At 44.2% G+C, this 26,609-nt stretch overlaps 1 protein-coding gene across 1 annotated transcript in view; it reads right to left on the minus strand.

Moving 5' to 3' along the window:
- Positions 1–369: 369 nt before the first annotated feature.
- The window catches only part of HIBADH (3-hydroxyisobutyrate dehydrogenase), a 410,015-nt gene continuing 383,775 nt past the window's right edge, over positions 370–26,609 (minus strand). The window contains exon 8 of the mRNA XM_069211443.1: positions 370–1,832. Coding sequence (XP_069067544.1) covers positions 1,674–1,832 — 159 coding nt within the window. The 3' untranslated portion in view covers positions 370–1,673. The remainder of the gene's footprint in view (positions 1,833–26,609) is intronic.

A 26,609-nucleotide genomic window follows, 5' to 3' on the forward strand; every position in this document is an offset into this window, starting at 1 on the left:
AGCCTGTTTTCATAAATGACATCATCAACTTTTCAGTTAAAGAGGTGCCCAAAATATCATTTGTCTGCATCTGGATGAAGTAGTGACCATTTTACTTGTGAAGCAAAATTGCAACCAAGAAGATTCCTGACCTCCTTAGTTACTACAGAAATAACATTTAAAAACGTGGTAAATCCTAATTTTTTTTTGTCAATCAAATCACAAGACAGTCGGGAATTAGCTTAAATAAATGTGTAGCTTTCACTTCTGTTAACAGGGAGGTGTGTGTGCGTTTTGTTTCATTTTTGAACTGATACTATGAGCATTCTGCCTCTCAGCAAACAAATTATGTCTACTAAAAGATGCAAACAATATAATCAAGTGAGACGGTTTCAGAGCATGAGTTTATTGATTTGAGATGGGCAGAAACAAAATTCTAAGATACAAATTAATGGTAGTGTCCAGTTTTTGTACATGTAGAAATCAAACAATTTAAAAAAAATGTTTGGATAACTAATGCGTTTGTTTAGCCCAAGAACACATCCCCTTAATACTATCAAGAAGACAAAGAAAGCCACAAACAAGGTAAAAGTCTAGAAGTGGATTTGAAGCTGAAACATCCGACTGATTAAGGAACCTATCTAGATCTCAAATACTACGGTTAGCCAAAGTAGAACTCAAATGATTAAGTGGACTCCCATACTTTCCAGTGATCACTTTTTTTTTTTTTTAGCATTTCATGGTTTATGGGAAAAGATGTAGGGTAAAACAGTCTCTGTATTACAAGTGCAAAAAGATCAGGAGCTAGGAGACGCAGTAGGTAAGTTTCTGTGTATGCTCACCTACAATTCTTCACTATTATTTCAAAGTGCGTGGTTAGTTTAGAAAAAATACAAGGGCTGACAACAGCAAGTAAACACCATAGTAAAATAGGAAGCAGCAACATATTTACACACAGACCAGTCATAACTCTTTACAAAAAAAGGAGACATGATCTTTGTAAGTGCATATTAACAGCTTGTTGTAACACCTCTCCATTTATTATACATCCTGAACACCATCAATCATAAGTCTTGAGCATTGATTCAATATTAATTTTTAACCTTTTGTTATTAATGTTGACATTTCCCTCATAAAAAATAACGAAGTATGTCACCCTAAAGGAGACAGCTTAAAAAATAAGGCTAGTAAGAGAAATGCTTAAATCTAGCGTATATACTGCGCCTCAACTGATCACCCCCGAATAATTGCATTGTTTTCGTAATGATCACATAAAATACCTGCTGCTAAAATACACCAAATATGGTGGCTTTTAATTTTTCACATTTCTGTCCATGGTTCAATCAGTTGTGGTTGGCAACGGTAATATAAAATAGAGGAAAAAAAACCTACATAAACAAAATACATTACTTCTGACTTATCATTCTTAGTCCTGTGATTGGCATTTCAAAGAACATGAATAGGTGGATTTGCAACAACTCATTCCCCACAAATTGTCAAAGACAGATTCTTCCACAACTGTCACCAAGTACATTGTTAAGTGACATTGACAAACAGAAAAGTATAATTGTAGCTGTGATCAGGACACGTGGGCCGTACTACAAACCCCTGAGCCTTTTGTATTGGTATTGAGGAGGGTCCCAAAAGGAGACAAAAGGTTCTATGTCTAACAGTGTCTGTCAGAAAAAGCATGCTTACAAATTCTCCTCTTCACGTAAAAACTGGAAGACAGCTGAGAAGTCCTTCTGGGAATAGCCCTTGGCGCACATAATTCTATAAATCTGATGTGCTAAGGAGCCCAAAGGAGTTGGCGTTTTAGTGTTGGTAGCAGAGTCCTGTGCCAAGCCTAGGTCCTAAAGAAGAAACAACAAAGAGAACATAGTTACTGAAAATAACCATAGACGGCAGAGCCTTATTCGAGGCGTCAACACTTCAAGAGAAGCAAGAAATCCCTGCACATCATAAATATTGAGTACTGCCAGCCTCAAAGCCACAGCATCTTTCAAGCACCACCACCAATAAAAATTCAGATTTACATTTGTTCCTTAGACTCTTTTTCCTAAACCTGAACAACTACAATCTTGCAGTGGCAAGACAGATATTCATTCACGTCTTTCTCCCTGAGCTGTGATGAATTCTTTATCTCAGGATAAAGCACAACTTAGAAAACCTTCCATCTACCATACATAGGACTTGTCTAATGATGATGTACATTTACCGAATTATTTCGTAAAACAATTAAACATTTAAAATTCGATTGTATATTTTTTTTATCTGTTAAAACGTTAACTGTGTACTTGGAGTGCACAAGTGCCCTCAATTGCAAATTTGAAATCTAAAAATGTGTTAAAGACAATGTAAAAACATTAACCACATTGCTGGCGTTATTGGTATAGAGACAGACATTCGATCAGTTATTGGTGCAGCATTCACGGTGTAAAGTTAAAATAATGATTACCATTTCAACAAATGAGAACACATTTTAGACCCTTATCCTCAACGCTGCTTTTGCGGTCTCCATTGCTGGCATCGTGAACGGATCGAAAAGCCGGGTAATCTTCCTCAACCCATGAGATGAGCAACATACTAAAGGCAACAGCATCTGGACCGTCCCCACTCACTGATTTACGTACTTTCATTGTTTTTCTTCGAACAGCTATAATGTAAACAACATTTAGCACCTCCAGCACCATTTTAGGCACAAAAGAGGGAAGATGCCATATCCTCAGTCTGCCCTTTAAAACAAAGCTCGGGGATACTGGAAGTCGCGGTGACCTCGGGCACATTCACTTCGCAGACCGTGGTGTTCTGTGGAGCCCAGTGCTCTTCAGATGGGGTAGGGGACAGCACTTGTCTGTAAAGACCAGTGCCCTTCCGCACCATCTGATGAATGGGTCAGATAAACATGCACTGAATTTACTAATGATGATTGCTGCCACATGGCATCAAATGCCTTTTAACACAACACGTTTATGTGAAGTTCATGTAAATCATGTTATATCATACATAAACTAACAGTACTTCATATTTAATGTACTGCTGTAGTAGGTACATGTAGGGGCCCTTTGAGTTTGCAATAATTGATCGCATTCTGTACAGTGAGGTAGAGAGAATCACATGCCTCAAACAATTTCAGACCTTAACTTTCTCAACGGTGTTGTCAAATGGTAATTACTGGTATTGGAATGTGCTTCTATGTTGCACTCCTGGGCAGTCTTTTGGATAGGGGTTTCAATAAGAAACAGGGATTGTTTTTTGCAGCAAGGAAAGTATACACACCTCTTTGAAAGTTCTAATGTGTCTCTAGAAAGACTGCTGAAAGCCACATTCCTTTGGGTTAGAGTTTAAAACTGTAGTTGGGTCTTGCAGCAGATGGTTTGTTTCTTTCCACAGGTTTACATTCACAGACTGCATGTGATCTAAAAAAAAAAAAAGCTACACCTGCTATATTCCGCAAGCCCTGCATGAATAATAGACTTTTCCTTAAACTTTATTTTCGTCTCTTAATTCTTTTGAATCACCCTCTGCTTCCCTTCAACCTTCTGTATCCTTTAGGAGTAATAAGGCATGCCTCAGTGCATTAATATAACTTTCTTTGGATCCATATCCCTGCAATCTAACAATATATCCATTCATGCCATGATCTATTTGCTTCTCATGCAGCCCTCAGTAATGATCACACCAAACTCATTAACGTACCACGGAGAAACCAACGTAAATGCAAGGACTGTTTTCAGTCGGAGAACAAGACTAATCCCATGAATCACTGGGCTAACTGCCTATTTTTTTTGTTTCGGAGTAGCATGCTGCTTTCCATAAAGCCCTTCAATGCCTTCTCAGGGGTAGCAAGCGCTACATTACTGCTATTTCAATTCAATGTTTTGAGCTGGTATTTTCCAAACAGATATTACATTTTGGGTTAAAATACAGTGTGAAGACTATCAAGACTGAACTAGGAGGTGACAACAACTCTGGAAAATATTGAAATGTAAGCACAATAATACCATCCCCTCCTTGCGAATTTGGGGAGGTTCAGCCCCAAACAGAAAGTTTCATCAGACCAAATGAATAACATTTGAGCACAATTTTCCGAATGGACTGGCTAAAAAGCCATAGGCTGAGCAGCCAAGTCTAAAGCGACACCCATGAAGTACTCTAGTATTTAAAGGTCTGGCACAGACCTTGAAATACTAGACTTATTTTAACACAAACTTATTTTAACACAGATAATTATACATGCAACTAAGATAACATATGAGGTCTGACCCACTGGACTTCATGAAGGACTGTGCGCTGAGGATTTCTCATCCTAGCCAACCATGGAAGCAGTCGCAAACAGCGAGCATCAAGTGCAGATTTCCCAGGTACCTGCTTCTTGGGAAAGGTCACACTCCACTATAGTATCACTGTGAGTAAACATCATTCTTAGAGTAGTTTGTGTTGTACAGTTGAGCTAAGTGGAATAAAAGCACGTTAACATGGTTCTGTAAAAGAAATGCACAAGACTACACAGCTGCTGTTCGTTCGCTAAACAGAACCATACAGCAAATGGGTGGGGGAGAAAGAAAAGGGTTTTCACTAAAAAAACTAGTTAAAGGTGAGTTATGGTGGAGCCCAAACACCAAAAAGACCTGAAATTAGCCAATAAGCCAGTAGGCAATGCACTCCATTACACCGCCCGCCATGACCAATACATATAAAAAATAAAAGTATTCTTCCAAGAGGAAAACATGACTGGGCATGAACACATATACGCTAATGGCTGTATGTATGCCGTTACCGTGTGTGCATGGCTCTATTTAGTTTTATTGCTGGATGAGTGCACAGATCCCCTTGGGAATGTCTCTCTATCGTGCATTCATCAGTCTGTCCATTTACGCCAATATGTGTGTGTAGTCTGCGACTGGAGATGTGTGTGTTGGCTGCTTGTTTATGTGAGCCTCTGTGTACTGTACATGAGTGCCTGTATCTCCACGGGTGATCAGCCTGCGACTGTGAGCTTGCTCTGCACACAATTGGCCTTGTTACTGCTCGCTTCATCTGCTCTGATCTGCAGATCCTTCACACCAAAGCTCCGTCTGCTGGCACATCTAAGAGACGCTTTCCCCAAGCAGTCGCCCTATTTATCATCACACAAGCAAATGCCCTTGTTAAAATCATGTAGGCGGAAACAATGCAGAGGCTGGTGCACGACCATTCAATGATCCTCGCCAGTTACTTTGCATGAAATGCAGATCAAATGTCAGTGAGCAGCAGTGGATCATGCTCAATGGAAAATCATGCATCCAGCAAGTTGTCATGCCATATCAAACCTTTCCAACTGTCAATTATCACACGCACGCCTGCAATCTCCCAGTAAGTTGCAAGAGAAAATTGTACTTTGAGCAAATATGCAGGGGGTGGCATCTACAGTGTAGCACAGCCTAGCTCATGTGAGAACAGTGAACTGTAATCATAAAGCCAAAACAGCAAAACAGCATTTACCCAAAAAAATAAACAATGTCTGTCGAAAGCAGGAGCAGGAACCATCTTCAGTAGACACCCACCTTAAAAAGATGCTTTGATTATATGATAATTTAAACTAAATGGTACCTTTCTCATGGATGTAAATTGACATACGGAATAGGATGCTGGATGAAAATAAGGACTTTTCAGTGAACATTGTCACAAGTTACCAACAGTCTATCAAATTATCAGTTAAGAAAGTAGAAAGTTGGTTTAACAAAGTGACAGGATTGGTCCATGAGGCACGCAGATGAGGGGGCCACTTAGCACTGAGAAAAGGAGATTACTGTATGTGCTTATAAACGTATGCTCGAAACACAAGATATGCAGAGGAAAGGTGCCGTCATTAAAGGCTCATTGACTTTTCCGGTAGACAGGAACCAGCACTCAAGGGGTTTGGAGTAAGGCATGTCTCAGTACAAAATAGCCCAAATACACAGTTGTAATAAATGTGTAAATGTTCGTCCAGAACTGTGTGGTAACACATAAGTATTTTATTATCCTAGCATGTTTACATATACGGTCCAAATGGTTTGTTCAAGTATTAGGAATTAATTGGCTCCACTGCAGCAGGCAGCACGCCTCTGGTCAGAATTCACCCCACGCCAGATAAACAGCAGCCATTTTGGATTTTACAATCCACATTAATCCTCCACCTTGCTCTGCCTAGTTTTCGTAGTAACACAAAACAACATAATGGCCTCCAAGTGTATGAGGCAGCCGAAATGTAATGAAAGGAAACTGCTAGTACTTGCTGAGGAGAAGGTGAAGGAGGAGCCTGGGCTTATGGGGCATCCCCCACAGAAAATATGAGCCAAAGCATAAAATTCCTTGCAAATAGGGGCAACAGACTCATCACATCCTCCCGTGGTTGGCGATTGTTAAAACGGTTACAAGACCCTAAGCGTCATGACCAGGAGCTTCTAAATAAACATTAAAATGATTCCCGGCAACGGGTGGTGGACGAGCACCAGTTGGAGCTACACCTGTTATGAACCTGTATGCTCAATCAATCTAGCAGGCATTGAGGGCAAAGTCACACATAACTAAACGATTCATGTATTAAGTAATGAAATGAACCACATCCAAATTTAGACACACTGATAATGTCAGCAGGCTTTGCCATTGATATATATTTTGTATTGCCATAAGAAAGGACTAGGTTGGCCAATGCATTTGCAGATGTAGTCAAACATTAGTACTCTGGTATGTACATTTTGCCATATCCTATTATATGGAGCCCTTATGGATGGATGGCTTTATGTTAGTAATGAGGCAATTCAGGAAAAGGGCACAACTGGTTTCCTAACAGATAGACATAAGCATGTGTTTGTTCAATGTTATGTTGTGTAATTATTACTTGGTGTAGCGTGAGTTCACCCCTGATTTTTTGTGCTAACCTGTGTCACCGAGTATGTATTGGAGTAGGGATTGTTAAACAAACATATCAACAGTAATAGGCCTGTTTGAGCAGCCACGTTTTCAAGTTCTTTCTGAAAAGCTTAAATAATGTTTCCATGCTTAAATAATCTAGGAGACAATTCCATTGTGCCCCAGCCCTTGTACAGGGGAGCTTTGGCTTTCCGGCATTTGTTTGGCATGCCTGTGTATTATTTTGTAGTTTGTGCTCTACATCAAATTAGCCTCCGACTGGCAACAGTCTGAAATAAAAAATTCTATATATACACAAAAAAATGAATTTCAATAACCGCCCCTGGACCTACTATCCACAGTGCCATGTACCCATACTCTTATTGCTGTTGGCACCTTTGAGTCGTTCTTAATGCACTGCTGTTAGAAATTGGGTTTCTGGTTGGAAGAGGTATACATCCTGTCCAAGCAGAAACCACAATCCTAGTCTGGGCTAGTCAGATACCCACCATAAATTAACCTGTGCTCACCCTCTGGTAGCTTGGCAGAGAGCAGGCAGGCTTAACTTAAAAGGCAATGTGTAAAGTATTTGTACAACAATCCAAACAGTAAATCACCACATCTGGTTAGAAACAGATCTTATTTACGAGTAAAACAAGACCGAAATGAAACAAAAATAAGAAAAAAAAATCAATAAGTTGAAGTTGACATAAGATTTTTTTTAAGATTAAAATACAATATGGTGCTTAAAAGCATAAAGTGCTAACCAGTGCTATCTGGTCGCGCAAGACCTGGTAAATCCAAAGGTTCAGGCTAACCACAAAGCAGGTTGGATCCATAACGTCCCACTGATGTTTTACCTTCTCAGAATTAAGCCGAGTCCTGTTTGTGGTGAAGAAGTTCACTGGGAGCAAGGAAAGTGTTGCTGGCTGTGGTTGTCAGGTGCAAATAGTCTGCTGGGCATCGCAGATGGGTGGACTGGAGCCTTGTGGTCACGAGCTGAGATGCGTGACTGGAGTGGCAGCACTTGAGGGTCAGGAGCTAGTTGAAGACTGGTCCAGGAGGTGTAGCAGATGTGTTGGAAGTCTTTTGTGTCCCTGAGACTTCAGAAGAACACGAGGCAAGACAGCAAGCCATTGGAGTTACTCTGGTACTGGGTTGGAGAGATCCAGGTCCATTCCTTCTCACTACCAGGCAAGGAGGGCAGCAGGACAGCAAAGCAGGAGTCCAGCACAGTTCAGTAGAGTCTAGCAGAGTGACAGTCTTTCAGGAGCACAGCAGTCCTTCTTCCTAGCAGAGTATCCACAGGTCCAGAAGTGTATTGAGTTGATAGGGTCTGTATTCCAGTTCTTATACACAGTGGTGCCACTGTAGTGTGGGAGACTTCAAAGAGAGAGCTTTGAAGTGCAGAGTCCCTGCCCTTCCTGCCCTGGCTCCAGACTCTCTACAGGGGGTCATGCAGCCTTTTGTGTGAGATCAGGGCACAGCCCATTCAGGTTTGTCAGCTCCTCCCTCCCATCCTGCATAGGATGGGCCATCAGGATGTGGGTGGCCCATCAGTCACACCTAAGTTTCCTTTGTGTTTGGGTGTCTGGAGGGAATGCACACTAACCGAGCTGTCACCCACCCAGACATGTATTCAGAGGCAGGCAGAAGGGACTAGATGGTTAAATAAGAAAATCCAACTTTCTAAAAGTAGCATTTTCAAAATTACAATTTAAAATCCGACTTCACAGTAAGTTGTGATTTTAAATTGTGATTCCAGAGACATCAAAAGTGGGGGTCACATCTCTTCCCAACTGGAAATTACACGTATAACATGTAATGAGGCAATCCCAATGTTAGCCTACGGAAGAGATGGGCCTTGCAATAGTGAAAAACAAATTTAAGAGTTTTTCACTACAAGAACATGGAAAACTTAAGAGTACATGTCCTACTTTTTTAACCCCTTTGCTGCCTGGCCTTTTCCCCTCAGATGCAAGTTTTTTGGGGGGGCAATTTGGGGTAGTTCGCCCTCAACGTTTTGTCCACAAAAGCTAACCACGCCAAATTTGCATCCTTTTTTTCCAACATCCTAGGGATTCTAGAGGTACCCACAGTTTGTGGGTTACTCTGCAGGAGACCAAGAAATTAGCCACAATACAGCAAAAATTTCGTTTTTTTTTTTTTTTTTTTAATGGGAAAAAAAGAGCTGCAGAAGAAAGCATTCGTTTTTTCCCCCTGAAAAGGGCACCAACAAAGGGTTTGCGGAGGCAAGATCACCATCTTCCCAGCTTTCAGGAACAGGCAGACTTGAATCAGAAAACCACATTTTTCAACACAATTCAGCATTTTACTGGGACATACCCCATTTTTACTATTTTTGTGCTTTCAGCCTCCTTCCAGTTATGGGTGTGAAACCAATGCTGGATCCCAGAAAGCTAAACATTTCTGAAAGTAGACAAAAGTCTGAATTCAGAAAGGGGTCACTTGTGTAGATCCTTCAAGGTTTTCCAACAGCAAATAACAGGTAAAATAAAAACAATATTGAAATTGAGGTGAAAAAAGAGCCATTTCTTTCCACAATTTCTTCTATAACTTTCTCCAGCTATGGCAGATTTTTTAAAGCAATATACTGTTACATCTGCTGGACTCTTCTGGTTGCGGGCATGCATAGAGCTTGTAGGTTCATCAAGAACCCTAGGTACCCAGAGCCAATAAATGAGCTGCACCATGCAATGGGTTTTCGTTGTATACCGAGTATACAGCAATTCATTTGGTGAAATATAAAAAGTGAAAAATAGGTATCAAGGAAACCTTTGTATTTCCAAAATGGGCACAAGATAAGGTGATGAGAAGCAGTGGTTATTTGCACATCTCTGATTTACAGGGTCCCCATACTAGCATGTGAATTACAGGGCATTTCATAAATAGACATCTTTTTTACACTCTTATTTGGAAGGAAAAAATGTAGAGGAAGACAAGGGGCAATAACACTTGTTCTTCTATTATGTGTTACTCCAAGTCTCCCGATACAAATGGTACCTCATTTGTGTGGGTAGGCCTAGGGCCTGCGACAGGAAACACAAAATGGACACATCACATTTTTACATTGAAATCTGATGTGTTTTTTAGAAAGTGCCTAGCTGTGTATTTTGGCCTCTAGCTCAGCCGGCAGCCAGGGAAATCTAGCAAACCTATACATTTTTGAAAACTAGACATCTAGGGGAATTCAGAATGGGGTGACTCGTGGGGCTCTCACCAGGTTCTGTTACCCAGAATCCTTTGCCAACATCACAATTTGGGAAAAAAAGATAAAAAAAGTTTTCCTCACATTTCGGAGATAGAAAGTTCTGGAATCTGAGAGGAGCCACAAATGTCCTTCCACACAGCATTCCTCCAAGTGTCCTGATAAAAATGGTACCTCACTTGTGTTGGAAGGTCTAGTGCCCACGAGTGGAAACGCCCCAAAATGCAATATGGGCACATCAAATTACACTGAAAACTGACATGTTTTTTTGAAAAGTGCCTAGCTGTAGATTTTGGTCTCTAGCTTAGCCGGCACCTAGGAAAACCTACCAAACCTGTGCATTTTTGAAAAACAGACACCTAGGGGAACCCAGGAAGTGGTAACTTGTGGCGCTCTCTCCAGGTTCTGTTACCCAGAATCCTCAGCAAATCTCAAAATTTGGCAAAACAAAAAAAAGAAAAAACACTTTTTCCTCACATTTCGGTGCTGCAAAGCTCTGGAATCTGAGAGGAGCCACAAACTTCCTTCCACCCAGCATTTCCCCAAGTCTCCCGATAAGAATGGTACATCACTTGTGTGGGTAGGCCTAGTGCCCGTGACAGGAAATGCCCCAAAACACTACGTGGGCACATCAAAATTATCAATTACAAAACAACCTGTTTTTGCAAATGGGGCGGGATGAGGCACCTGCGTTTTGGTCCTGTGCTCAGTAGGGAAACATACCAAACCCGGACATTTCCGAAAACTAGACACTCAAGGGAGTCCAGGGAGGTGTGACATGCGTGGATCTCCCAGTGTTTTCTTACCCAGAATCCTCAGCAAACTTCAAATTTAGCTATAAAAAATAAATAAATCAAATTTTCCCCACATTTCTCTGTGGGATAACCGAACCAGCACAAATTTCCTACCCCCCAATGTTCCACTCAGTCTCCTGAAAAAAATTATAACTCACTTGTGTAGGTGGGCCAAGTGCCTGTGACAGGGAAGAGCTGAAAACATGTTGAAATTGAGGGGGAACCAAAGCGGGTCCAAAAGGGCAGTTGAAAAAAAAAAAAAAAAGTTTTTAGGCTGAAAAGTGGGGCAGAATTTTTAGCAGTATAGATGCAACAATGCTGGGTGGTAGGAATTTTGTGGATTGCTGCAGATTCCGGAAGGTTCCATCACAAAAATGTGGGGGAAATCTGTGATTTCAAGCAAAGTTGGAGGCTTAAAGGGCATTGTGGGTAAGAAAATGGTGTGGGGTGCATGTGATGCACACCAACCTGGACTCACCCAGATATTTCGTTTTCAGATGTGTCTAGGTCTCGTAGATTTTTCTAGATGGCAGTGTCCCAAAATCCAAAAAGTGCAGCCCTCACCATTCCAAGTGGGACGATTTTGAGTTAGCCAAGCTCTCGTGGCCCACATGTAAAACCAAAACCCCAAATAATCAAAAGCCCTCTTGCTTGCTGTTGGGATAAGATCTTTTAGTATGCAGGGGGAGAGCTGAAATACTGTTACCCGCTCCAGTTGGGGTGGGGGCATAACCATGCCCATACTGGTTGGTATCCACCACCCCACTATTTTTGTTTTGTTTTTTATTCCCTTGCATCTTGCAGGGTTGCTGTTCCCCCAGGGAGTGGATATGGGGTAATTGCTCCATATGCCCACCGGTGGGCAGAACATCTTTGTCCCCATTTATTTGGGATGGGGGGTATGGCCATACCCCCACCCTCCTTTTTTGAAAAAAAAAAATCTTCCCTGGTGTCTACTGGGCTTTCTGCCCTTTTTGGAGGCAGATAGGCCTTAGAGAAATAGGCTGATCTCAGGCAGAAATGACACACACACACATATCTATCTATCTATCTATCTATCTATCTATCTATCTATCTATCTATCTATCTATCTATCTATCTATCTATCTATCCCTGGTGCCTAAGTGGTTCCTGAACCACTTGGTGGCAGATGGGCCTAATAGAAATAGGCTGATATGCCCCAAGAAATAGCATAAAATAAATACGCACCCCAGGGGAGCGACCCTTGCCTAAGGGGTCGCTCCCCATCTGTTAAAAAAAAAAAAAAAATAGAAATAAAATCCCTGGTCCCTAGTGGTTTCTGCCCCCCTTGGGTGCAGAATAGCCTAAATTCAAATAGGCCGATCTGCCCCCAAAGAGGGTAAAAAATGGTCTAAAATAAATTTGCCCCCAGGGGAGCAACCCTTGCCTAAGGGGCCGCTCCCCTTGTGTGAAATTGGTGCAAAAAAAAAAAAAAAAAAAATCCCTGGTGTCCAGTGGTTTCTGCCCCTCTTGGGGGCAGATTGGCCTAGGAAAAATAGGCCAATTTGCCCCCAAGGTAGGCGGAAATGGCCTAAAATAAAATTGCCCCCCAGGGGAGCAACCCTTGCCTAAGGAGCCACTCCCCTTCTTTGTTTACCTGCAGTAAACAAAATCCCTGGTGTCTAGTGGGGATTTCTGCAGCACAATTGCTATGCGATTGTGTCGCAGGAATGCTCAGAGAGGCATGAAAAGGAAAGAAAAAGCCTTTCCTTTACTTTTCATGCCTCCCTGACCTCCCCTGCCCCCGTGCCGAGAAGAAACTAATCAGTTTCTCCTCGGATCGTGCTGTAAGGATGGAGGCGACCTCTGATGAGGTAAGTTCGTGATGACGCACTGACGTCACATTAACGTCATCAGACTTCACTGGAGGGTCAGGGTGGAAGGGGAAGCGATTCCCCCTTCCATCCCTGTCCAGGGGAGGGCGGTGGGAGGCCCACCGGGGGGGGGCGCACTAGGGCTACTCCCGTAGGCTGGGTGCAGGACGTAACTGTTACGTCCTCGGCACCCGAGCAGTGCAGCCGAGGACGTAACCATTACGTCCACGGTACCCAAAGGGTTAAATACACCCTACCCTGTCCTTGGCCATTCTAGGGCTTACCATAGGGGTCACATTTACACTGAAAGGAAAGGGGTGGGCCTGGCAAGAGGATTAACTTGCCACCTTGAGATGGCAGTTTAAAACTTTGCATACAGGCTCCGCAATGGCAGGTCAGATTCATGGTTAAAGGCCACTGAAGTGAGTGGCACTATTAGTGCTGCAGGCTCACCAGTAGCATTTCATTTACAGGCCCTGGGCACATGTAGTGCACTTTACTAGGGACGTATAAGCAAATTAAATATCCCAATTGTGGATAAGCTAATTTTACCAAGTTTTAAGCAGACAGCACATGCACTTTAGCAATGGTTAGCAGTGCTACAGTGCCAGAGTCCTAAAGCCAGCAAAAATGAGGTCAGCTAAACAGGATGTCAGCAGACAAACAAAGTTAGTGGAGACCACACCCAGGATGGCAGGTCTAACAACCACCATCTACATGGAGAGGAAAAGCAGGATACCTACATCCTCAGCAGCGGCTTCTACTTAACAAGTTACCAACTTTGCCACTACCAGAGTAAGCTGCATCACACACTGTAGCTACAACACCAACAACATATGGCCCCAAAGGTGCAACAGACAACACTAAGCGCTGCTGTAGGTAACAATGCTGCCCCATAAAGAAAAAGGGAATCCCCTCTGTAATTGATTTAAGGTCTGGGATCAGGTGAAATATTGACAACATAAATAGCAAGATATCCCACGCAACCTCTATTTCTTCTCTGATTGCCTCAGGTAGCTGATCCAGAACAAAACACAACAATTTGACTTTTAATATATTTTCATCTATTTAATTTTTTCATATTTCATTGATATACCTATTTATTCTTTTACTTCTCAATTTGTCCTGAATATTTGTACATTGGACACATCCAATTCTTAGATAGGTATGTTTACAATAAACAACAGAAACATTGTGCCCTTTTTACGTACACCTTAAGTATCTCCCATCCCATCAATCTACTCACTCCTTTTCACAACACATCCTCTCTCATTCCACATTTATACACATCCTAGTCACATTCCACATACACCACAAATGACAACGAGAAGTACAAGTTACTTACCTTCGGTAACTAAATATCTGGTAGAGACATATTCTAGTTGCAGATTCCTTACCTTAGAATTTTCCCCCAGGCGTCAGACTGAATCCGGAGATTTTTCTTCGAGCAATACCCTTGCGCGTCAATAGGTGGCGTCGGTCGACTCCGCAGGCGTCGTGGTCGCCGTGATGACATCAGGAGTAGTACATAGACGCCACCCTTGCGCAGTGATGTCCGTTTCTTTTAACGACTTTCCACGCCAGAGTGCATAGCCGCTAAGAACACTGAGATTGGTGCGCCAGAGTTAAGGACCTGAAAGAGGGGATCCCTGTCCCTAGAAATCAGTTCGCAAGCAGGGAGGATGGGTGGGCGGTAAGGAATCTGCAACTAGAATATGTCTCTACCAGATATTTTGTTACTGAAGGTAAATAACTTGTACATCTGATAGAGACTTCTAGTTGCAGATTCCTTACCTTAGAATAGATACCCAAGCAATGCCATCCTCGGTGGTGGGCTGCGAACCAAGATCACACTAGAAAGTCCTGTAGGATCGAACAACCAAAATGGCCGTCTCAACGGACCTGACTGTCCAGGCAGTAGTGCTTAGAAAACATGTGCAGGGACGCCCACGTAGAGACTTGGCAGATATCCAGGACAGGAACTCCGCGTGCAAACGCAGTGGAAGCAGCAGTTGCTCTGGTGGAATGAGCACGCAATCCTTCAGGAGGTTGCTTTTTGGCCAAAGCGTAGCACATTTTGATGCAAAGAAGCACCCATCGAGAGATGGTACGCTTTTGCACCGCCTTCAATTTTTTCACACCAACATACCCAACAAACAGTTGATCGCTTACCCGGAAATCTTTAGTACGATTGAGGTAGAATGCTAACGCTCTTTTTGGGTCCAGACGGTGGAGTCTCTCCTCCACATGGCAAGGATGTGGGGGTGCGTAGAAAGTAGGAAAAGTGATGGACTGACCTACATGAAAGAGTGTAACCACCTTAGGAAGGAAGGATGCCCTTGTGCGCAACACGACTTTGTCTGGGTGCACAGACAAGTATCGAGGTTTTGAGGAAAGGGCCTGTAGCTCACTCACCCTGCGAGCAGAGGTGATAGCGACTAGAAAGACAGTTTTGAAGGTGAGGAGCCGCAAGGGACAATTATGCATTGGCTCAAAGGGGGTACACATCAAATAAGTACAAGATTAAGGTCCCACTGAGGCATGATGAATGGAGTGGGAGGAAATAAATGGGTGAGTCCTTTTAGGAATCTACTCACAATAGGAGATTTAAAGAGTGAGGGCTGATCAGGTGGCTTAAAGGCCGAAATGGCAGATAAATGCCCTTTAAGGGTGCCCAAAGCAGAGCCCTGTTGGGCTAAAGAAAGAATGAACAGAAGAACCTCTGGCAGATTTGTTGGTACACCATGCCACAAATTTATTCCAACAACAGGCATATACAGCTTTAGTTCATGGACGCCTGGCTTCCAAGATAACATTGCAGACTTCGGGTGGAAGGGCAAAAGCCGTCAACTGTTGCCGCTCAATCTCCACGCATGAAGGCGGAGGTTGGACAGGTTCGGGTGAAGAACCGTCCGCTGTTGCTGCGACAGAAGATCCGACCGAAGAGGCAGTCTGAGTGGAGGATTGATGGACATGCTCAATAGCTCTGGATACCACACTCTCCAAGCCCAGTCCGGAGCCACCAAGATGACTTGGGCCCGGTCGTTCCTGATTTTCTTGAGAACTCTGGGCAGAAGAGGGATAGGCGGGAAGGCGTAATGGAGGCCGGAGTTCCACTCGAGACGAAAAGTGTCTCCGAGTGGGTGCCGCGTTGGAAACTCCAACGTGCAAAACAACTGACATTGCACGTTCTCTGCGGAGACTAACAGATTTAACCAAGGCTCTCCCCACTTCTGAAAGAGACCTTGCGCCACCTCCGAATGGAGACGCTATTCGTGATCGGCTGTGTATCAACGGCTGAGTTCGTCCGCTCTGGCGTTGAGGGAGCCCGCCAGATATGAAACCATCAGGGTAATGCCCTGATGTTCCAGCCATGTCTAGAGGCATAGTGTTTCCTGACAAAGGGTCCAGGACCCTTCTCTGCCATGTTTGTTGGAGTACCACATGGCGGTAGTATTGTCCGTGAACACCTGCACTACTTTCCCCTTGAGAGAGGGAAGCAATGCTTTCAACGTAAGCCTGATCACCCAGAGTTCCAGCAGATTTATATGGAGCCCCAACTCCGCCAGAGACCAGAGGCTTCTGATCTCTGCCTCTCCCATGTGGCCACCCAAACCCAGAAGTGGCGCATCTGTCACTATAGAGAGATCTGGCTGGTGAAGGGAAAGGGATCTGCCATGGACCCAATTTGGATTCAAAAGCTACCACTGCAGGTCTTTCGCAGTTCCCTCCGAGATCTGGACCAGGTCGGAGAGATTCTCCTGATGCTGTGCCCACTGGAACTTCAGGTCCCACTGCAGAGTCCGCATATGCCATCTGGCATGTGTTACTAGCAGGATGCAGGAGGCCTGGAGGCCCAGTAGCCTCAGAGTCAGTCTCACTGAAACCCAAGACCAAGGCCGAAAGATCTGAATCATAGCCTGAATGTCTTGGATTCGTTTTTCAGGAGAATAAGCGAGAAACTGCACTGTGTCCAGAACTGCCCTGATAAAAGGGAGCGACTGACAGTCAGATGTGACTTCGGCACATTGATAGTGAACCCCAGCGCGTGCAGGAGGTTCGCCATAGTCTGAAGGTGGGAGATGACTTTCTGGGGCGAGTCCGCCTTCAACAGCCAGTCATCAAGGTAGGAGAAGACTGAAACCCCTAACCTGTGCAGATGAGCTGCAACGACCGCCATCACTTTCGTGAACACCCAAAGGGCGCTGGTAAGACAGAAGGGGAGCACGGTAAACTGAAAGTACTTGTGACCTACCACGAATCATAGGTAACGTCTGTGGGCAGGCAGGATGGGGATGTGGAAATATGCATCCTGCAAGTCCAGCACTACCATCCAGTCTCCTGGGTCTAAGGCAGACAGAACCTGAGCCAGGGTCAGCATTCTGAATTTCTCCTTCTTGAGGAAGTAGTTTAGGTCCCGAAGGTCTAGGATAGGACATAAGCCCTTGTCCGTCTTTGGTATCAGAAAGTAGCGTGAATAACAACCACGACCTACTTCTGGCAGAGGGACCTTTTCTACAGATCCCCTGGCCAAGAGAGCTGCGACTTCCTTGCGAAGAAGCGCCAAATGATCCTTCGGAAGGTGATTGAAGGATGGTGGCATGGGTGGTGCAGCAGATTCAAAAGTGAGGGAGTAGCCCTTTCAAATGATCTGCAAAACCCACCCATCCATGGTGATATGTTCCCAGTAGGGCAGGTTATGGGGAATCCTGCCACCAACTGGACGGGAGTGAGGGGACGGACTAGGAGGGTTTGGAGGCTGCAGCGGGGCAGAGGTGGACTGGACAGACCTCTGGTTCCCTGTCCCACGGCCACGTGGGCTTCCGTGTCCTCGGCCACACATAGGCTGTCCAGAGTGTGAGGCAAGGTGGGTGTGTGGAGGACATACAGGGTGCCCCTTCCGTGTCCACGAAAGGGGCAAAAAGCGGACTGTGGTGGGCGAGGGGCAGAGAAAAGACCAAGGGACGGAGCCGTAGCCCAGGAATCCTTGAATCTCTCCGAGGCCGAGTCCGCTTTGTCTCCGAAGAGATGGGTGCCATCAAAGGGGCTTGTCCATGAGTGACTGTTCGACATCCCCCATAGAACCAGAAGTATGTAACCAGGCGTGGCGCCGTAAGGCCACGGTCGTAGCAACCGATCTGCCCAGAGAGTCAGTCGTATCCAGCCTACAATGGATTGTGAACTTTGCTGCATCTCTTCCATCGTTCACAGCTTGGGAGACAATAGCACGGACCTCCTCCGGAATCTGTGGCAGAACTTGCACAACCATATCCCACAAAGAGTGGGTATAGCGGCCCAAAAGGCATGCGGTGTTCACAGCCTGCAGCACAAGACTGGAGGAAGAAAACAACTTCTAGCCAAACTGTTCCAGCCTTTTGGATTCCCTATCCAGGGGTGCGGAAGGGAACGCGCCTGAAGAAGAGAAAGCCTGGATAACAAGACTCTCAGGCATGGGGTGTTGGGACAGGAATTTAGGGTTATTCGGAGCGGGCCGATGGCAGCGTGCGATAGTCCTATTCACAGTAGCACCTGTGTTGGGTTTGGACAGTGTACCCAAAAGGACATTGGTGAGGGCTTCATTAAATGGCAAAAGGGGTTCTGAAGAAGCCGCCCCAGGCTGAATCACCTCCGTCAGGAGATTAACCTGACCTCTACAGTAGGAAGCTCAAGGCCAAAGTTGCTCCCTCCACCGTAGCCACGGTAGGAGGAGACAGCATGCCAGCATCAGGAGAAGTATCCAGACCACTGGCTTTGCCCAAGTCCTGTGCCCAGTCCATAGTAGGGTCATCCTGGTATTCATAAGGGTCCAGGGACCCCTCCAATTCCTCCCCATATTCGTACCCATGGAAAAAGGGTCTGAATATGATCTGGGGCGAATAGGCCCTACCGAAGCCGAGGATAAGAATTGGGTCGACGTTGATAGTGGGCACCACCGACGTCGGGAGCGTCGATAATCGACGGTCTCAAGCGTGCGACCGGCGCAGATCTGCGCACGGATCCAGAGGTGACCTCGGTGGTCGGGCCAAAGCTGCTGGCGCGGAACCTGTAGTCCCCTCAGCCGAACCCCATTGGGCCCAAAGACGTTGTATCGGGTCGGCCCACCCAAAAATGAAGCACATGGCCTCGTAAAACTTTTAGTTGGGCGGGGTCGCTCTGGCTCTGGGAAACTCAGGGAGGCACAGAGCCGAACCAGACACGTGTTCCGAGGATGGAGGCCTAGTGCGTGGACGCTTTTCCCGCGGTGCGTCAGCTGAGTGACAGGGCGAAGTCAGAGAGAGATGGAACTTCGACTTTTTCTTACCTTGACCTGAGGATTTAGAAGAAGACGAGTGGTGATGACTCTGCAACCAATCTCGAGACCTTCCTCTCGACCGGGACCTACGCGGAGTCGAGTGCCGGGCCGCCATTAGATTTAGGGACCGCTCCCTTAAAGCCTTCGGGTACATGGCCTGGCACTCAAAGCACAACTTTGGGTTGTGGTCGCGCTCGAGGCACCACAGACAAACGCGATGAGGATCTGTCATTGACATCGTCCGATGGCAGTCCTCACAAGGCTTGAACCCGGTCTTCGGGGACATCCTTGACGCACCAAAGTCGCACAGAAAAAAAATCAACAAAACTGTCGAATTCGGCCCAAAATTAGCGAGGGTAGCTCTTCTCCGGATCAGCTCGTGGCGCGGAAAGAAAAGAACCGACGTCACTGCGCGAGGGCAGTGTCTATGTACTACTCCTGACGTCATCACGGCGTCCACGACGCCTACGGAGTCGACCAACACCACCTACCGACGCGCAAGCGTATTGCGCGAAGAAAAATCTCCGGATCCAGTCTGACGCCTGGGGGAAAATTCTAAGGTAAGGAATCTGCAACCAGTAGTCTCTATCAGATAAGATCTTTGACTTCAAACGTTGTTGTGTTGCGGACCAGGATCACTCCTAAAAGCAGCCAACGCATGTTTTGGTGGGTGAAACAATACCTACATTCATCTTCTTCAGGACCCCCTAATGACTGATGATTTTATTCTAGTTGACCAATGGGAGTATTCTTCAATATCTGAGGTTTTTTATATATTCTAATATTGACAGATTTTTGTCTCCTTTGTCATCCTTATCCTAATAGGGATGGTTACAGGCAGAGATACCTTACCTCAACCACAGCCAATGGTGGAATCCTCTCAAGTTACCTGTCGTCTTCACATACTTTAGACAGTTTCTTTACTCCTTATAGTTTCTTTGTAGGAACAATTCCCTTAAGTACTCATACACACATCAAGCGAGGAAGCTCTTTGGTCTTCTTCCCTCCATTGTACCACGGCCCATGCCGTAATACGCCGTACAAATGGAAGCGGAACTTGTGGATAAGATAATTCTACCATGTTTTAAGCAGACAACACATGCACTTTAGCACTGGTTAGCAGTGATAAAATGTGCCCAGAGTCCTAAAGCCAGCAAAGACAAGGTCAGCAAAACAGGATGTCAGAAGACAAAAAAAGTTAGGGGAAACCACATACCAGGTCTAACAGCCACCATCTACAGGGAGCAGGGAGAAGAAGCAGGATACCTACATCCTCAGCAATGGCTTCTGCTTTACATGTTACCAACTTGCCACTACCAGTGTCAGCTGCATCACACCCTCATCCTCTGTGGCTAAAACACAAACAACATACAGCCCCGAAGGTTCAGCAGGCACCACACTAAGCACTGTTTCAGGTAACAAGGTTGCCTGTAGGACACAGAAGTCACTCCCTGTGCCAAGGACCACAGCTTCTGTATGTGAGCCCATCATGCCTGGACAGAGATATCAGTAGTGAGGAAGAGCAGGTAGAGCAAGAACAGAATCACAAGGATTCCTATGGATGTGGACATTGCTGGCATTGGGCTTGCTCTTCAGATGATGAAAACTTTAAACCACATTCAGCACAGAACACCATAAGTAATAATAGTGCAAAGCCTCTGGTTCCAATAAATCTAAGAGCATCTGCAATGGAGGCAAACCATTTCAGACTTCAAGAACAATTCACTCATCTACAGCAGCATTGTGGACGTGAATAAAAAAAAACTGTTGAGCTTGTGAAGATATAGAGGGCTGGGGCCCATTCAGCACTTAGGGCCAGATTTAAAGTTTGGTACATGGAGTACACTCCGCCAGGGTGTTGGAGGGCATTACATCGGCCAAACTGACCACAATCAGGTGCACAACATTTGGTGGACAACCACCATCATTTTAACAGCCTTGCACCAAAATTGAACAAAGTTTTTATTTTTCAAAAATAAAACAAAGCCATTTTTTTTTTTTTAAAAAGACAACTAATTACCACCTCACACAGGAAGTGTTTTTTACCTGGTTGTGGTGTCAACATTTAGTTTTTTTCCCATTCCTCACCACAAGATTTTACATAGTAGTAATGAGCAGAAAAAGGTCATCACACTGTTCAGCCTAAATAAGGAAGATGGGGTAATGTCCTTGCTCCAACAACCCCTTCTCTTTTGAGTCGTTGGAGGAAGCATTTTGTTGACAGAGCCAACGGGGCTCTGAAGACAGAAAGCGGACTGTCCGCCCGAAACCAAATGAGGGTGGCATAGTGATGTTCATGTAGCAATTCTGTGTGCCACTGAAGCATATATTCATGCTTTACATAAGAGTAGAATGACATGCACACAGATGCCTATCATTGGACAAACCAGCAGTACTACCAGCTATTCACCTCCCCTCTCTACCATACCACCCTCACACTCTCCATATTGTGTCCCCAACCCAGACCTCACAAGAGGTCTGCACACAGAGTACATTTGCAAATGTCAGGTCACACCCCTGCTAACAAAAGTGGTCTGTAAGTGTATAGCTTTACTTGTTGTCTATTTATAGGTCATCCTAGATTTGTATTATTTTTTAAGGAGTAGCTGGGAGACAAGCTAGGGCAACTGGAGCTTACTTATGATTCTACTTGTAGTAGAGTGGGAGATAATTTGGCAATGGTTGTACCTGCATGTGGGGTTGTTATTGATCAATGGTTAGGTTCACTTAAATATTTTCAGCACTGTCATGTGTGACTCTTCTTTTTCTAAGACTATTGTTGTGCCACTGATTGGCAGTAACTACATTTGCTCATTGCTGTTTTAGTGCCTTGCAGGACTGGTTTTGTGTCTAATATAATGCAATTTGTATAGCCTTACCTGGAAGGTATCCTGACAGTGTGGGGTGTGAAATCAAGCAAAAAGCATGAGAGGGCACATTAGATAGAAAATAGCCAGGTTCTCAGGGCTTCCTTAAAAGGTGGCCACTTATCGCAAAATGTGAAATGCGATGGGAGATAATACCAAAGTTTGGCTGCTGAAAAAGCACTGGACCTTGCAAGGCAGAACCTAGGATAAGCATGGAGGGTGCTAATGCAGAAATCTGTCTTGAAAGAATTTGGTGCCAAAGCAATAGAAGACATGAAAAGTAATGCACATTGCTTTGAAGATGACCATTTTTTACTGGGTAGCCAGTGCGCTTTCTGAACACTGCTGACAAAGGCTAGTTTGGTTACTACAGTGCCAAGTGAGCTGCAGCTTTTCGAAAGATGGCGGTAGGGCCCAAACCCAGGCCATTACATTAGTATAAGCTAGTCAAGATGATGGACTTAACAACCGTGTAAAGGGTGAGAGCCACTAGAATGGGAAGGATCTTGAATAGCAGCTCCAGCAAGCAAAAAGCACGAACAGCAAAGCTTGCTAACATGAGCACAAACGGAAAGCTTATGAGCAAGACCAGAAGTCTAATTTATAAGGTTTTCCCTGTTTAAGGAAAGCAGGATTTGAGTGTCACCAACAAAGCTCATGAACATTAAGCTTAAGGAGCGGATGAGTAGAGCAAGAGGATAGATATGAAGATTGAGGAAAGAGGGACTTGGGGAGCAGTCCTGAAGTACCCTGAAAAGACGAATTTTGAATTCAGAACAGTAGGCAGCCATATAGTCATCTTGAGATCCTTTGGAGAGAAAGTCTTCTAACCAGGCTTAAGTGAAGCTGCCATTTCTCCTGCAAGAAGGCGATCTAGGGGCCTGATGTAAAAAATTTTAGCACTGCATTTGTGTCATTTTTTGACGTAAAAGCAGCGTATACTTACAAAATTCAACTATATTTTGTAACTTTGCACCACTTTTGCGTCACAAAATGACACACATGTGGCACTAAGAGGGTATAAATTAGGCCATAGGTGTGGAACGTGAGAAACTGTGCTGATTACAGTGGACAAGACTCACATGATCAAGGCTGTGGATCAGCCCTGGTCTGCTAGCATTCTTAGGTCATCCTGCACCAAGACCAGCGTGTTCTTAGTGCTGGGAGAAGGCCCAAACCCAGCAAGTGATTTTACTCAAGGACAGCATATCAACAGCTTTCTCCAAGAGCTTGAGGAAGAGTGGAAGAAGGCAGTTGGGGTGAATCCTACTGAGGTTAGGATAGATCACCTGAGCATTTTTTTTTTAAAGCAGATAAAAAGTGAGTGTTTCCAGGCTTCCTGGACAGAAGCTGTCTTAATAGATATATTGCAGACGAATAGAAGTGTTTGAGGAGCAAAAGGGGATAAACTCTGCATTATCTGAGAGTAACAAGTATCGAGGGGAGAAGCAGATGAGACGCAATAATAAGATTGTGGAAATCACTGCTGCAGCATCATCAAAAGTGGGTCATAATTATTAAAGAGGTAAAATTGTGGGAGGTGAATCGAATCATGATGATCTGTGTCCCTGCTGGAAAGCTGACTAGGAAAGATTTAAAAATTATGTCAATTTTGTTAAGCAAATAGTCTGTGAGGTTGTTGCAGAGGGCCTGGGCAGGAGTTATGGCATTGGCTGTGCAGTCAGGAGCAGACAGACAACTTACAATTTGAAAAAAACTCTTTCGAAAACGTCTTAGCTGAGGGAATTCTGCTAGCACAGAAATTGACTTTGGAGGAATGGACCAGTATTTTACAGTCGGTTTGAGCTGCCCATGAGATGGCTCTGCTTTTCAAAGGCATATTCTTTCTTCCAGATCGGTTCAAATCTTTCGGACTTGTACTTGGCTTCAGACAGAGTCTCAATTTACCAAGAGGAAGAGTGATGTCTAGTGCTTGGTTAAGCCAAAGATTAAAGGAAAAAATATTGTTGTCACTATGGAAGAATGAGAACGATGTGGCAACACTGATACAGGAGAAGCTTGGAAATCTCCAGGGGTCAACTTCGGCCACAGACATTTTAAACTAGAAGGAGTGGGAATGGAGTGAACAGAAGAGGGAGGCACGAAACAGCATCAGGCATTGTCTGACCAATCCAACAGAGTAGAGGGGATGCAATAAATTAAGGCTGGGTATTTGAGAAAGGAGGGTTACGTAAGAAATAGTAGTTGTGGAAGTAGTTCGAGTAGATGACTGTGAAAGGGGAGAGATCAGAGACAGGCCCGTGAACACAGATCTAAGTGTAAACTATTCGGGAAGTACTTACCTTGAAGATCGCATCGGTATCTGGGAAAAACCAGGGTGGACAAGTGTAGCTGGGCTTGCCTTCCGCATAATACTGCTTATTTTGCTAACTTTACATTTAAATATATGTTAGTGTATAACCATGCATATGCTGGCTTTAAATTTGCATTAATACTTTTTAACATTCTGAATAAAAATGTAATTATGTAAACCTACAGTGAACGAGAGGAATGATGGCTTGTTACTGTTGTTGATACACTTTTTAAAAAACAAAATATAAGTAACTGTTTAATCTGCCACAGATAAGGTTAAATATTATTTATGACTAACATTTTTAAGTAATTGTATCCTCGCTTTACAGCAGAGATACTTTCTTCTAGTGATTTCACGGGGTTATCATCTGCTTGAGGAGGAGGATATTTTACGTGCAAATTCCTCCTGTCTTTCGGAATTTTCAACAACTTGTAAAAGGGTCAAATGGTTTTTCTGCATGTGGTATTCCACCAGTCGTAAAATTAGCATGCAGAAACACAGGGTGTAAATCTGAATGGAGAGATATCGCTCACAGAATAGTTTGTAATGGCACGCGCAGAATTAACACAAACTATGCAACAATTTCACTCAACCTCACTCATAATCAAGACCTACTATTTGGAATAATACTATTGGTGCTGTACAATGTATGTGTTAGCTACATACACTCAGAAAAGTTTTAGAAGTATTAATCATTGATGATTATCACAGGCAACAGTTTAGCTATATAAATGCAAATTAAATTCGAAGGTTTTTATATGCACTATAGTATCTATAATTCCTTTTAATTATAATCTATGTTTTAACTTAATTCCTGTTGGTACAATCATTATTAATTGGTGTGGTATATTACCAATAGCCGTACTTCTTCCAGATTGTCTTAATCTCTTGAACACATGGGAATAACTCCACCTATTTGACAAAGTGCTTAGACGTAGGTCAGAGGATTGGTGGTTATTGTTGTAAGTTATGACTATAGTTGGCTACTAACCATTAATATATAAGGTTATGTGCTTTAAAACATTTCCTTTATTCCGTGTATCACAGTCTAACAGTGTTAGAGACTGGGTTTCTGGTTCGCAGAGTTATGCACCCTGCCCAAGCAGGAACCACAATCCTAATCAGGTTAAATCCCCGCACACCCTAAATTAACTTGTGTTCACCCCCCAGTAGCTTGGCAAAGAGCAGTCAGGATAGTTAAGATGCAATATGCTAAGTATTTCTGCAACACTTCAAACAGTAAAATAGTGAACATACTACACTAAAAAGATACAATTTCTTGTTAGAAAATTAGAACTCAATTTAATGAACAAACTATAAAAATTTAATTAGTAGAACTTTAGTTATTACATTTTAAAGACTAAACTGAAATGTAGTCTTTGAGCACCAACCAGGACTATCTACTCATGAGGGACAGAGTCACATCTGAACAGTCAGGCCAACAGCAGGGAGCGTGGGTCGGATACAGGGACAAGCCTTGGTCTGCTGAAACAGTACGCTGGTTGTGTCAATTTCAAGGGAGATTCTAGGAGCAGAGCCAGGGATGCAAGGAGCAGAGCCAGGGATGCAAGGAGTAGAGGACGTGATGCGTCATCGACAATCCTTTAGTCCTGAGCCCTGCAAAGTCAAAGATGTGTCCAAACGGGAGGAGAAGCACAGAAGGAGATGCGTTGCCCCTGATCCTCTCAGCAGCGGCGATGTGTTGGAGTTGATGAAGATGTGCAAGTTCTGAGCAGCACAATGGCATTGATGAAAGGATTCTGGACTGAAGCAGCTCTTTATACCCACTTACAAAGGCCCACTACTGGATTTTCACCACTTGGCCAGGCTAGACTCACAGATGGCAGAGTCAGGCGCTGTAGGTGATAAGTTAGAAGTCGTTTGTGCTCCTGAGAATTCAGAAGAACAGGAGGCAAGCCAGGAAGCCCTTGGAGTCACTCTTGTAATAGGTTCAAATGTTGTGGATGCAGTCCTCCTTACCCAGGCAAGGAGGGAAGCAGGTCAGCACAGCAAGAAACGGTTCTTACAGATCAACAGTCAATCAGAGTAGCAGTCCTTGTAGTTAACCAGCAGTCCTTCCTGGCAGACTATCCACAGATCCAGAGGTTTACTGAAGTTGTGGTGTTTGAGGTCTAAAATGTATACTTTGGTGCCCTAGTTCTGGTTTTGAAGGGCAGGGAATCCCCTTCCTTCCCTGCCCTGGCTCCAAGCTGGTTGGAGTAACCATACAGGGTTGTTAGACCTATTGTGAGGAGACAGGTCAAAGCCTATTAAAGTGGAAGTTGGGCTGAGCTTAGCTCCGCCCCACCATCATACCAGTTAATGGTCCATCAAATCACACCTAAGCTCCCATTGTTCGTGGCTGTCTAGAAGGAATACACAAAGCCAAGCTGTCACCCACACCAGACAAGTGATCAGAGACA

This window comes from Pleurodeles waltl, chromosome 10 (assembly GCF_031143425.1).
Source record: "Pleurodeles waltl isolate 20211129_DDA chromosome 10, aPleWal1.hap1.20221129, whole genome shotgun sequence".
Lineage (NCBI taxonomy): Eukaryota > Metazoa > Chordata > Amphibia > Caudata > Salamandridae > Pleurodeles > Pleurodeles waltl.